The sequence below is a fragment of the Muscardinus avellanarius genome (assembly GCF_963383645.1).
Source record: "Muscardinus avellanarius genome assembly, chromosome: 7".
Lineage (NCBI taxonomy): Eukaryota > Metazoa > Chordata > Mammalia > Rodentia > Gliridae > Muscardinus > Muscardinus avellanarius.
Window position 1 is genome coordinate 3,152,580 of NC_137793.1, and position 14,554 is coordinate 3,167,133.

At 46.4% G+C, this 14,554-nt stretch overlaps 1 protein-coding gene across 1 annotated transcript in view; it reads right to left on the reverse strand.

Moving 5' to 3' along the window:
* The window catches only part of RAD50 (RAD50 double strand break repair protein), a gene marked incomplete at both ends in the record, with an annotated part of 53,437 nt that extends 43,679 nt beyond the window's left edge, over nt 1–9,758 (reverse strand). The window contains 5 exons of the mRNA XM_080698887.1: nt 2,067–2,271; nt 3,655–3,840; nt 5,746–5,897; nt 7,377–7,460; nt 9,630–9,758. Of these exons, the coding sequence (XP_080555013.1) occupies nt 2,067–2,271; nt 3,655–3,840; nt 5,746–5,897; nt 7,377–7,460; nt 9,630–9,758 (756 nt within the window). The remainder of the gene's footprint in view (nt 1–2,066; nt 2,272–3,654; nt 3,841–5,745; nt 5,898–7,376; nt 7,461–9,629) is intronic.
* Between the last annotated feature and the right edge of the window lie 4,796 nt (nt 9,759–14,554).

Here is a 14,554-nt window from a genome sequence, read left to right on the forward strand (position 1 = left end):
TGCGGACAGCCTCGGCTACTTAGTGAGGCCCGCCACCTAGTGAGACCCTGTTTCAAAAATAAAGAATAAAAAAAAGAAAGAAAAAAGAAAAAACCTTAAAACTCAGCTGGGCGTGGTGGCCCAGGCTTGTAATCCTAGTGCTTGGGAGGCTGAGGGAGGACTGCAGGTTCACAGCCAGCTCTGAGAAACCTAGTGAGACCCCGTTTCCAAATAAGAAATAAAATAGGGCTGGGGTACACCCCAGAGGAAGAATGCCTATGGGTTCAATCCCCAGTAACAAAAAAATAAATAAAATAAAATTCCTACCTTAAAAGCTTCTAAGAAAACAAAATATTTATAGAACATGTATCTCATAAAGGGTTTATATCCAGGATTTAAAAAAAAAACCTCACAGTTAAATAATAAAACGATGTCAGGCCAGACATGGTGGTGCACACTCGTAATCTTAGCGTCCGGGGGTGAAGACCAGAGGACCGTGGTTCATGGACAGCCTCAGCTACTGAGCGAGGCCCTTTGCAAATCAGTGAGACCCTGCTTCAAAAAATAAAAGGACTAAAAATAGGACTGGGGTGTAGCTTGGAAGTAGAATGTCCCTGGGTTCCATCCTCAGTACCGCAAAAAAAAAAAAAAAAAAAAAGAATCTGAGTGTTCTACCAAAGACAATATTCAGAGGACAAGTAAGGACACGAAAAGGCAGTCAAAATCAGCCTGGCACAGAGGCGCACACCTGTAATCCCAATACTTGGGAGGCTGAGAGAGGAGGATCACAGGCTTGAGGCCAGCCTCCACAAGTAGTGAGACTCTGAGCAAGCTAGCAAGATGCTTTCAAAAATAAAAATAAAAATAGGGCTGTGGATATAGAGATAGAATGCCCCTGAGTTCAATCCTCAGCACCACACACACACAAACTTACACACAGGGAGCATTCTATAAACTGTAAAAATTCTCTAGAGAGATCAGTCGACTTTTACAAGAGATTTTTTGGGGACAGGTCTGGGGATGAAACCCAGGGGCATTTGACCTCCGAACTACACCCCCTGCCCTTGTTTTTTATTCTTTATTTTGAAACAGGGTCTCACTGAGTTGCGGAGGGCCTAAGTAGCTGAGGCGGGCTGTGAACCTGTGATCCTGCTGTCTCAGCCTCCCGAGTGCTGGGATGACAAGCGTGCCCAGCACAAGAGATCTCTAAAACACAGAACCGGGGCAGGAGTGGTGGTGCATTTTTGTAATCCCAGTACTTGGGAGGCGGAGACAGGAAGATCCAATGATAGCCTCAGCCGCTTATCGAGGCCCTCTGCAACTTAGTAAGTCCTTGTTTCAAAATAAAGAATAAAAATAGGGCTGCCGGGCGTGGTGCCGCACACTTGTCATCCCCGCGCTTGGGAGGTGGAGACGGGAGGATCGCGCAGGTTGAAGCCAGCCTCGCTGGCTTAAGAGACCCTGTTTCCAAATAAAATATAAAATAGGTCTGGGAGTGTAGCCCGGGGGTAGAAGGGTTCCACCCCCAGTACCACCAAAAAAAAAAAAAAACAGGGCTGGGGTGGAGCTTGGAGGGAGAATGCTCCGCTCCTTAGTTCCAAAACAAAAAACAAAGACACACGCACAGAACTGTACAGCTGGGTAATCACACTGCCTTTTTTCTTTTGGTGATTCTGGAGATTAAAACCAGGGGCATTTTTACCTCCGAACTCTACCTCCAGCCCTGCTTTATTTTTATTTTCAAAACGGACTCACTAGGTTGCCGAGTCTCACCACTTGCTGAGGCTGTCTTCTAACATGTGACTCTCGTGTTTCAGCCTCCCAAACACTGGGAACAGAGACATGTACCGGCAAGGCAGCTCCAACTATGTCATTTAAAAGATCAAATTACTGCCGGGCGTGGTGGCGCACAGAAAATAGGTCTGCGAGTATCGCCCAGACGTAGAAAGCCCCTGGCTTCCACCCCCAGCCACACACACACACGCGCACGCACACATGCACACATACACACCACACACACGCACGCACACATACACACCACACACGCGCACACACACACACGCACGCACACACACACACCAAATTACCTTTAAGGGATCAAGTTCGTTCTCATAGGATTTAACAATTTCCTTTGAAGACGTTAACTGGGCTTCCTTATTAGTAATCTGGTCACGAATCTCACAAGCTTTTTCTTTATTTTGCCTTAGGTATTTCAGTTCTGTTTGACATTCTTTTACTTTTTGACCTTGTGTCTGGCGTACCTGACGAAGTGTATCTAAGGCTTTAATGTACCTTGGAAGAGAAAAAATAAAAACGAAATTTCTGGCTAGGTTCTTTAAGGCATACTTATACAATGGAATATTATACAGTCATTAAGATTACATTTATAAAGAGTTTTTGGTAACTTGAAAATGTCTGACATAATGGCATGAGAGAAAATTACATTTATACACTATATCAGGTAAATAAACATACATACAGGAAGAAAATGGAAAGGAAGTGCACCTAATGGTTGCCAGGAAGTAAGAAGTAATAACGGATGACCTTTTAGCTTTTAAAATACTTTCTTTTAGCCAGGCACGGTGCCACACACCTGCAATCCCTTGGGAGGCTAAGACAGGAGGACCGCAAGTTCACAGGCCAGCCTCAACAACCTAGGAGGTCCTCTAGAACTTAGGGAACTCTATTCCCAAATAATACACAGGGCTAGGGGCATAGCTCAGAGATAGAATGGCTCTGGGTTCAATACCCAGTACCCCTCCCACACACACACATTTTCTTTCAAAAAAGAAACATCCAGCCAGGCACAGTGGCACATGCCTATAATCCTATCCCTGGGAGGCTTAGACAGGAGGATTGTAGTTCTGAAGACAGCCTTAACAACTTAGCAAGGTGCTGTTTCAAATAGAAAATAAAACAGGGTGGCTGGATGTGGTGGCTCCTGCTTGTAACTTCAGCATTCGGGAGGCTGAGACAGGAGGATGGCGGTTTGCGGACAGCCTCAGCTACTTAGTGAGGCCCTCTGCAACTCAGTGAGACCCTGTTTCAAAAATAAAGAATAGCCGGGCGTGGTGTCGCACGCTTGTAATCCCTGTGCTTGGGAGGCGGAGACAGGAGGATCGCGTAGGTTCGAAGCCAGCCGCGCTGGCATAAGAGACCCTGTTTCTAAATAAAAATATAAAATATAAAATAGGTCTGGGAGTGTAGCTCGGAAGTAAAAGGGCTTCCAGGAATCCCAGTACCACCAAAAAGAGTAAAAAATAGGGCTGGAGGTAGCTTGACGGTGAAATGCCCCTGGGTTCTATGCCCAGTACCGCCAAAAAAAAAAAAAAAAAAAAAAAAAGGGTGGAGGTGTAGCTCAGAGGTAGAATGCCCCTGGGCCAGCCCCAGTACCACAACAGAATAAAGAAAAATAGCAGCAGCAGCCCAGCCGGGCCAGGTGGTGTACGTCTACAGTCCCAGCTACTCAGGAAGCTGAGACAAGAAGATCATTGGAGCCCAACAGTTTTAGGCTACCCTGGGCAAAACAGCCAGAATTTATCTCAAAAAAACAAAACAAAACAAAACAAAACTCACCCCCCCCCCAAAGAGGGTGCTAAATTCAACCCCTAGCACCACAAAAGAAACGTGGCTCAGTAACTTACCAGGTCATAAAGAAACTTAAGGGTCACAAACCTTGTTGCTGAAAAAATCTCATCGAACTTTTGCTTGAGAGCCTTCCCTTCACTTAAAGGCCAGTTAGAATCTTCTTGGTGACAGAAAATTACGTTATTGAGCACGGATTTGGAAACTCCAAGAGAACTTATCATTTCCCGGTCAATTTCCGCACACTTAGAGCTGAGACTGACCTTTTCACCATGTCTACAGAAGATAGAAATCAAGAATGTAAGTAAAATAACCTTTGCCTGCACCTAATTCTATTGCTTAATCGATTCTTGTCTTTAAAAATAGAAAGCCCCCCAGCGACCCCATCACAATAGGCTCCCTCCGCAAAGCCTCTTGGATGGAGCGATTCGCTGATGAGAAGGTGGGCAGAACAGGGCGGGCAGGAAAGAATGCAGGTTTATTTACATATCTGGACCTCTAAACACAACCATTTAAGATAGCTATACATAACACGTAGGGGAAATTATACTACCTTCCATCCCAGAACTCAAAAATAAGGGAATGATATGAATGAGGCAAAGCACAATGAGAAGAGCAGACAGGCAGCCGGCACGGTGGGCACGCTGTCATCCCAGCACTCGGGAGGCTGAGACAGGAGGATCGTGGTTTGCAGACAGCCTCAGCTACTTAGTGAGGCCCTCCGCAACTCAATGAGGTCATTTCAAAATAAAGAATAACACATAGGGCTGGGGGAGTAGCTCAGAGGTAGAATGCCCCTGGGCTCCATCCTCAGTTCTGCAGAAAAACCAAAAGGAGAAGATAGGCAAAGGTGCCTAAGTAAAACTTCTAAGAAGGTATAGTTCAAAACATGGCTCAGTTACAGGCTGCTCAGGCAGGCAGCGGCAGTGTCCGTCTTCAGTTTTTCATACATTCGAACTGGCATTTTGAAGCTACGGAGTGTACCAAGAATGCTCGGCAGCAAGCGAGAATGGACACGCGTAGGCCAGGAGGCGGCACGCAGGCCATGAGGGTGACTGCGAGCTTGTGGGAAGGGCTGTCAGAGGTGGGAATCGATCCGTGGGACTTGGCCAGCCAGGGCTTAGGTTCCTGGCCGTGTCACTGGACCAGAGCGAGAGCGGCACCCAACACTGAGATCAAAGAACCCGACACACCCACACCACAGGACGCTGTCTTACAGAGATCAGAGTGCGTCACGTGCTTGGTTCTGGGCGTGCGGCGCCTGACTTGTCTTTGAAACAACTGATAGATTATATGAGCAAGAATTCCCAGGAAGAGATGTGGGGGAACACAGCGACGCAGGACCGAGCCTGTCGTCCAAACGTCACTGGCTGGGTCAACTAAGCACGATGTGGCTGTGAAGGAGGAGCCTCAACCACCATTTCTAAAATAAAATAAAAATAAAATAGTGCTGGGGCTGTAGCTCAAAGGCAGAATGCCTCTGTGTTCAATCCCCAGCGCCACAAAACAAAGCAAAAAAAATTCCCATTTAGTGATCTGTGGTACACAGAACATTCTAATTTCTTATTTTGTGACTGCTAAGTAACATGGCAGAAAAGAATTAAGATTAAAAACAAGCCAGGTGTGGTGGCCCACACTTGTAATCCCGGTACTTGGGAGGCTGAGACCAAAGCTTTGAGGACAGCCTCAGCAAGTAGTGAGACTCTCATCAACCTAGCGAGACCCTGTTTCAAAACTAAAAAAAAAAAAAACAAAAAAAACAGGGATTAGTAGTAAGAATGATTCAGCATGAGAATTACTCTGCCCACTAATGTTGGCTCTGAAGACAGGAGCGTTACCACAAGCCAGAAGTGTGGGTGGGCTCTAAGAGACCAAAAAAGGAGGACACGGAATCTCCACTCCAGGCTCCAGAGGACCGACTCGGGGAGGCCTCGGCAACTCGGTGGGACCCTGCTTCAAAATGAAATTTAAAATAGGGCTGAGGATGCAGCCCAGAGGTGCAATGCCCCGGTTCAGTCCCCAGCAACACACACACACACACACACACACACACACACACACACACACAGAGTCTGTTGAAAGAAAATTCATATTCTTCCCTAAAGTAGTAGAGAAACAAAAGAAAGTTTCAGAAGCCCCAAAGACTGACAATGAACTTTCAAGTACAACATGGGCACCCACTTTGTCCTGGTAATGACGCCCTCCAGGGTTTTAAACTCGGTCTTCCTGCTCTTCTGAGAGCACACCATAGACCTCTGCACAGCCACACATTCTCCATTGACATCGCGGAACTGCAGGCGGATCTGGGCTCTCACATCTGTTTCGTGAGCAACCTGAGCAGTAAATAGAGAACAATTTCGCTGCCTTAATAAGCACCAGAATGTTAGTTCTAGGGAAAAAAAAAAATAACAATCTTACTTATCCAAGAGGAGGAGCCAGGCATGGTAGCGCAGGCCTAAAATCCCAGGACTTGGGAGGCTGAGAGAGGAGGATCGCCAGTTTAAGGCCAGCCTCGGCAATTTGGCAAGACTGTTGGCAACTTAGTGAGAACCTGTTTCAAAATAAAAAAATAAAATCGGGTTTGGGGTGTAGCTCAGAAGCAGAAAGCTCCTGGATTCAATCCCCAATACTGCCTCAAGGAGATAAAACAAATGAGGAAATTTTAAAAAAGGGGGAACTTAGATGAGTGATATTTTTATACGCTATTCAAAATCCATGGGGTAAAGCAAACTGTTTAACTGATTTGCTAAAATGACTGGGGATTGGATCCAGGGGTGTCTTACCTCTGCCACACCTGCAGCCCTATTCATTTTTTACTTCTGAAACGAGGTTTGCTAAATTGCTGAGGCTTACTTTGAACCTGAGATCTTCCTGTCTCTTATACAGAAGTAACGCGATCACAGATGTGTGCCACCATGCCCCACAATACAGTATTATTTACTTTCTTTATTCCACACCATTAGGAGACGAGGTATGTAGACTTTTCAAATAAATACATTTTATTGTGGGTTGTGGGGCGCATACCTGTAATCCCAGTATTTGGGAGGCTGAGACAGAAGGATCGCAGGTTCGAGGACAGTCTCAACAATTAGTGAGACTCGAATCAACCTAGCAAGATCCCATTCCCAAATAAGAAGTAGAAGCCGGGCGTGGTGGGCACGCTTGTACTCCCTGCGCTTGGGAGGCTGAGACAGGAGGATCGCACGGGTTCAAAGCCAGCCTCAGCTACTTAATGAGGCTATCAGCAACTTAGACCCTGTTTCCAAATAAAATATTAAAAAAAAAGGTCTGGGAGTATAGCCCGGAGGTAGAAAGCCTCTGGGTTCCACCCCCAGTACCATCAAATAAGAAATAAAATCAGGTGGAGGATGTGGCCGGCTCAAAGGCAGGTCGCCAATGGGTTCAATCCTCAGTACCACACAAAGACAAAAAACATTTATCTTTTTAAGTACTAGAAATGCCTTTTTTTAACTTAAAAAAATGCAGAAGCTAACAAAAGTGGAAATACAGATATAACTTCCCCCCAAAATCACTTGAAATAAGTTGTTGACCTGATATTTGATCTCCAATATTTCCTACAAAACAAGGACTTTTCAACTCTAAGGATCAGAAAATTGATAGTGATATCCATTACTACATGGTTCAGAGGCCCCATTCAAGTTCTACCGATTGTCTCAACACCCCTACAACCCGGCTCCGGGTCAGAATTTCACGCTGCATTTGGCAGCCGAGTCCCTCAGTCTTGTTCAGTCTAGATGCTCACATTCTCCTTGGCTCGGTTTGAAAATCAAAATCTTCGCTAGTGCCATTACCTTGGGATCATGAACAAACGTATTTCCCTTGGTTCCAGGAGGGAAATCTCCAGTACAAACGTATTTTAGACATTCAATGATGGTCTAAGGAAACAGAAAATTATACTATTTAATTATAACAACGGCAAGAGCTTATCCATTATAAAAATATTCCTCATGAAGACTATAAAAATGAGATTAAATTTTATGGCATAAACCTATAATAAAGATACAATTAAGTCTAAATAATAGCTGTTATGTATTCATAGTAAAGCTATATGATTTAAAAGGTATCCAAGCTGGGCACGATGGCACATACCTGTAATCCCACTACTTGGGAGGTTGAGACAGGAGGGTCGCAGGTTCAAGACCAGCCTCAGCAACTCAGCCTCCGCAGCTCAGATCCTATTTCAAACTAAAAAATAATATAGGACTAGGGATGTCGCTCAGCAGTAGAATGCCTTTGGATTCAATCCTAGTTCCACAAAAAAAGGGGGAAAAAGTATCCTAAGATAAAAAATTATTATCTGGAAAAGATAACTCCTTATTTATAATCAATGCCCTTTAAACTAATTTAATAAGAACAATGGCTAGCCGGGTATGTGGTGGTGCACACTTGTAATCCCAATACTTGAGAGGCTGAGACAGGAGGATCCCACAGGTTCGAAGCCAGCCTCAGCTACTTAGTGAGGCTCTCAGCAACTTACTGAGACCCTGTTTCCAAATAAAGTATAAAATAGGTCTGGGATATAGCCCGGAGGTTAAAAGGCCTCGGGGTCCCATCCTCAGTAACACACACACACACACACACACACACACACACACACACACACGAAACAATGGAAGCTCTATTACATACAGCTTCCTATGTGCCAAGTCCTGAATTTTCCCAACAACCCTAGGCTGGAAAAACCATGTACCCCCATTTTATAAGTGAGAAACCGAAGGCACAGGGCAATGACGGCACCTGCCAGCAACTACATAAGTAACAAACGGGGCATGCATTTGAATTCTGGCCGCCCCTGCTCAACACTTTCAGTCTCCCTTCCAGTAGTGAACTCAGCACAAGGCTAAACACATAGAGGGCACTCAGTAAATAATTTTTCATGTAAACAAAAGTTGACAGCCGGACATTCAACCCTCTCAGCCTTCTCTTTCCCAGGGCTTTGCTTTCCGCAAACTCTCCCTTTAGACTCTGCTCATTACTGTACTGACACTGTCTCCGTCTTTTTCATGCCACTTTTCTTGAGCAAAACGTCTCTTTGCCACAGCTCTCACTAAAATTTCTAGATAGTCTTTGGTCTTTTAATAAGTGCGGTAAGTATACCCCGTTTGGGGTGGGCATGAGTTTTATCTTTTTTTTGGTGGTACTGGGGTTCCTGGAAGCCCTTCTACCTCGGGGCTACACTCCCAGACCTATTTTATATTTTTGATTTGGAAACAGGGTCTCCTAAGCCAGCACGGCCGGCTTCGAACCTGCGCGATCCTCCTGTCTCCGCCTCCCAAGCGCGGGGATGACAAGCGTTCGCCACCACGCCCGGCTATTCTTTATTTTGAAACAGGGTCCCACTGAGTTGCAGAGGGCCTCACTAAGTAGCTGAGGCTGTCGGGAACCAGGATCCTCCTGTCTCAGCCTCCTGAATGCTGGGGTTACAAGCGTGCGCCACCACGCCCGGCCCGGTTTCATTTTAAAATTAAACTACTTATTTGCCATCTAACTATGCTTAGCATAGCCGGGCGTCATGATGAACATTTATTGTCATCCCAGTACTTGGGAGGCTGAGACAGGCCAGCTTCTGCGACTTGGTGAGACCTTGTTTTCAAATAAAAATAGGGCTGGGGGTGTAGCTGAGATAGAACGCCCGAGTTCAATCCCCAACACCACACACACACACACACACACACACACACACACACGAGTTTAATTATGCTTAGCAGTGTTCATGTTCAGCACCTGTTTTTATTTTATTTTTATTTCTTTGCAGTACTGAGGACGGAACCCTGGGGCATTCTACCTCTGAGCCTAGTTTTTCTTCTTTTCTTCGAACCTGGGCCTCGCTGAGTCGCAGAGGGCCTCACTAAGGGGCGAGGCTGTCCGCGAACCCGGACCCTCGGTCTCGGCCTCCCGCGTGCGGAGCACCGCGTGGCCTCCGCGCCCGGCTTCTGGCGTGCACGGACCCCGGGCCGGGCGGCTCGGGGGGCGTCCGCGGGCTTCGGGCCGGGCGCCTGGGGTGCGGGTCGCCGCTCGCCGGCGGGGCGCTGCTCGGGACTTACCGTCTTCCCCGCCCCATTGGGCCCCACCAGAATCGTCAGGGGGCTGAAGAAGGTGATAATCTGCTTATCCTTGTCCTCTATGCCAAAACTCCGCACGCCCTGAATGCTCATCTTTTCGATCCGGGACATTTTGCCAACGTGTGCCTGCACACCGGGGCGGGCGGGGCCGACGCAGGCCGCCCCGCCTCCGCGCCGCCCCGGGCCTAGGGCACCCGCGCTGCGGCCGCGCGGCTTCCGCCTCCGCCGGTCACGTGGCCCGGCGCGGCCACGCCCGCGCCGACGTCGGCGCCGAAGCCCGGGGCACGCCGGGAAGCCGGAGGCGGCGATGCGCGCGCAGCAGGGGCGGCCGGGGGCGGGGCCCGGGGAGCTCGCTGCTGGCTTCTGTTTGGGGGCGCTCGCTGGGGATCCCACCTTCCGAGGCTGAGACCGCAGGAGGGCGGTTCGCGGCCAGCCTCGGCTACTTAGCGAGGCTCTTTGCAACTCGGTGAGACCCTGCTTCAAGATGAGGAATAAAAAATAGGGCTGGGGGTGTAGCTCGGAGGTAGAATGCCCCTGAGTTCTGTCCCCAGTACTGCAAAAAATAAAATAAAAAGGAAGACAGCAACTTGGCACACCTCGCTTCTCAAAGTTATATCCTGGCCAGACATGGTGGTGCACGCCTGTAATCCCCATATTTGGGAGGCTGAGATGGGGGATCACAGGATGGCAGCCAGTTTCAACTACTTAAGAGAGGCCTCCGCAACAGCGAGACCCTGTTTCAAAATAAAGAATAAAAAAATAGGGCTGGGGGTGTAGCTCAGAGGTAGAATGCCCCTGGGTTCCACCACCAGTACTGCAAATTAATAATGATAATAATAATTAATAATAATAATAGCAGCTTGATCCCAGGACTCCTCGAGTCATGTGGAATCTGTGCTGGTATTGGAAAGTTGCTTTGGTATTAATTTCCAAAATGTATAGTCAGGGCCTGGGTGCTGTGCAGGGAGGGAGGGAGGGGCGGAGCTGTTACAACACACAGCTCCCCTCTCTCTTTGCCTTTCGTTCTAATGATTAATCTATAGTAAAAACCTCAGAGTCAAATGAAGCTTTTAGCCCTAAAACTATATAGAGGCCATCAGTGCCTCTGTTGACCTCCTCTCCTATGTGACCTGGCCTGGGTACAGGAAAGGTAAACTGTGTGTGCGGCTTCAAAGCACCCTAGTCGATGAGCAACCAACACTGCCCAATACAATAGACACAAAGGCCAGGTAGATCCTTGACCCTGCACTTCGTAAGTGCACTGCCCTGCGCCTGGCTAAGAAATAAGTTACTAGCCCATTGCCTTGGTAACGCTGAGAAGAAGATAGCAATACAAAATCTGCTTAAAGGTCGGAGTACCAAAGAGGGACCAGAGTTCCATTTCGGGGTCTCCAGCGTACGGGTCAGCTGCTGCTTTTTCCTTCTCCTCTATTTCCTACTGATTTTGTAATAAAGACTTGTTAAAGCTGCACTGAGCTGCTTATTAGCTTTAATTTTTCTATTCAACAAACTAGTTGAATAAGAAAAAGAACCCCCACTCTTAAACCGTAACAGAATTGCAGGCCCATTAAGGAGGTCCAGTAATAGCAAAACTATTTTCCTAACAATACTAAAATTCAGTTTTTGTTTTCTCTCTCATTTGTTCCCTAATGTCCAGAGGTTGCCAGGGGTCACATGAGTGCGCTGATGCCATTACGATGGGATGCTGTGCTTGCATTTTGTGTGTGTGCCCAGGCGCATGTGTGTTACTGGAAATTGAACCCAGAGACATTCCAAGCTACAACCCCCCCGACCTTCTTCTTTCTTTCTTTCTTTCTTTCTTTCTTTCTTTCTTTCTTTCTTTCTTTCTTTCTGAAACAGAGTCTCACTAGGTTGCCGAGAGGCTTGCTATCTTACTTGCTATCAAACCTGTGATCTTCCTTTCTCAGTCTCCTAAATACTGGGATTACAGGTGTGCACCTCAATTTTAATTTATAGTTGTAAATATTGCCAGGTAGACACACGGAAATGATCTTTGAGGTCTGGCAGTTTTTGTTTGTTTGTTTTTTTTGTTTTTTGTTTTTTTTTTTTGGTGGTACTGGGGTTCCTGGAAGCCCTTCTACCTCCGGGCTACACTCCCAGACCTATTTTTACATTTTTATTTGGAAACAGGGTCTCCTAAGCCAGCACGTGCAGCTGGCTTCGAACCTGCGTGATCCTCCTGTCTCTGCCTCCCAAGCGCGGGGATTACAAGCGTGCGCCACCACGCCCGGCGAGGTCTGGCAGTTTTTAAAAGTGTAAAGGGACTTCTGAGACTAAAAGATTGGAAACTGCTGGTGTAGACCCAAACTAGGTGCTGTTATACAGCTCTTGAAGTATTGTGCAAATAGGAAGAATGTAAAGGAAACCCACCCGTCAGAACCACCACAGAAAAGGAACAGATACATGTAAAATAAGAGAAAGAGAAATTACCTTTCAAAAGGAAGAATACTGTTTTCTTGAAAATGTACTTCATGGAGGAATATCACCAACAGGCACCTGTAGGTAAATTTAGGAAAGACACGAAAACAAGACATTCAGATAGAAACAGGAACTCTGGATTACTGTCGTGGTTAAATTACCTCCAGCTGAAAGGGACAGATATAGGAAATGCGCCCCAATCACACAATCCAAGAAACGAACTCACAGAATGTAATGTGGAAGCTAAAAGTCTCATGGGTGCAGGGGTGCAGGGGTGCAGGGGAAAGACCGCCTAGAAGTAGTTTCTTGCAGGACGAGAGAACTTAAATGCATCCGTTATTGCAACAGATACTTAAAATTACCAATGGGACAAAACAGATTGAAATGATACGCTCATGCCTTGTTTAACAAACCAAGTGTAATAAAACAACGGGAAAAGGTTAACAACCCTCTCCCCCCAATCTTTAAAATTGTGGTAAAAGACATCTAAAAAAAAATCTAACATCTTGCTGGGCGTGGTGGCGCAGGCTTGTAATCCCCGCGCTTGGGAGGCGGAGACAGGAGGATCGCGCAGATTCGAACCCAGCCTTGCTGGTTTAAGAGACCCTGTTTCCAAATAAAAAATATAAAATAGGCAAATAAGTCTGGGAGTGTAGCCCGGTGGTAGAAGGGTTCCATACCCAGTACTGGAAAAAAAAAAAATCTAACATCTTGATTTTTTCTTTTTTCAGTACTGGGGATGGAACCCAGGGGCATTCAACCTCCGAGACACACCCCCTGCCCTATTTTTTATTCTTTATTTTGAAACAGGGTCTCACTAAGTTGCAGAGGGGCTCACTAAGTAGCTGAGGCTGGCCGTGAACCGCGAATCTCGTCTCAGCCTCCTGGATGCTGGGATGACAAGCGTGCGCCACTGCGCCCGGCTCATCTTGATCATTTTTAAGCATATAGCTCAGTGACATTAAATACATGCTCATCCTGTGTAACCATCGCTACAAATCTTAGCTAGAAATCTTTTCATTGTGCAGAACTGAAACTCAGAAGCATTAATAACTCTCCATGTTCTGCTCCTCCCTGCTCCCACCCCAACTCGTGGACAGCGCCATTCCACTTTCTGTCTCTATGATTCTTGACTGCTGTGTCTGAGAGAAGTAAAATCTCACACGGCGTGTCTTTTTGTGATTGGCTTATTTCACTGAGCATAAGACCTTAAAAAGTTCACCCCCAGAGCTGGGCATGGTGGCGCACCCTTGTAATCCCCACGTCGCTTGGGAAATGGAGACAGGAGGATCGCACAGTTTTGAAGCCAGCTGTGCTGGCTTAAGAGACCATTTCCAAATTAAAAAAAATTATATATATATATATATATATATATATATATATATATATATATATATATAATGTCTGGGAGTGTAGCCCGGAAGTAGAAGGGTTTCTAGGAACCCAGTTTTTTGTTCTTTATTTTGAAACAGGTTCTCACTGAGTTACGGAGGGCCTCACTAAGTAGCTGGGGCTATTTGTGAACCCCGATCCTCCTGTCTCAGCCTCCTGAATGCTGGGATTATAAGCGTGCACCACCACTCCCAGTTCCCAAGCCATATTTTATTTTGAAATAGGGTCTCACTAGATTGATGAGAATCTCACTACTTGCTGAGGCTGTCCTCGAACCTGAGACCCACCTGTCTCAGCCTCTCAAATTCTGGGATTACAGGTGTGTGCCACCAAGCCAGGTGTCATTTCTTTTGAGAATATACCCAGGGATGGGATTGGTGGATCATAAGGCGATTCTACTTTTAAATTATTGAGAAATTACTTTCCACAGTGGCTATTTCATTTTACATTCCTACCACAGAGGACAAGTTCAGTTTCTTCACATCCTCATCAACATGTGTTATTTTCTTTTTTATAGTAGTCGTTCTAATGAGTATGAGGAGGTATCTCACTGTAGTTTTGATTTGCTGTGTGTGTGTGTGTGTGTGTGTGTGTGTGTGTGTGTGTGTGTTACTGGGGATTGAACCCAGGGGCATTCAACCTCTGAGCTACACCTCCAACCCTATTTTACTTTTTATTTTGAAACGGTCTCACTAAGTTGCGGAGGGCCTCACTAAATGACTGAGGCTGTCCTCGAACCTGCCATCTTCCTGTCTCAGCCTACTAAGTATTGAGGTCATAAGCATGTGCCACTGTGCCCAGCTAATCTGCATTTCAGTAATGATTGGTAATATTCACCAGTCACACAATGATGATGATTTATGTGCTTATTGACCATTCGTGTATCTTCGGAGAAGTCTAATCCAGTAAAGATCATTTTTAAAACTCAGGTTTCCAGCTGGGCATGGTGGTGCACGACTGCAATACCAGTACTTGGGAGGCTGGAACAGGAGGGTCACGGGTTCGTGGCCAGCATCAGCTACTTAGTGAGGCCCTCTGCAATCTAGTGAGACCCTGTTTTCAAAAAAGAAATAAGA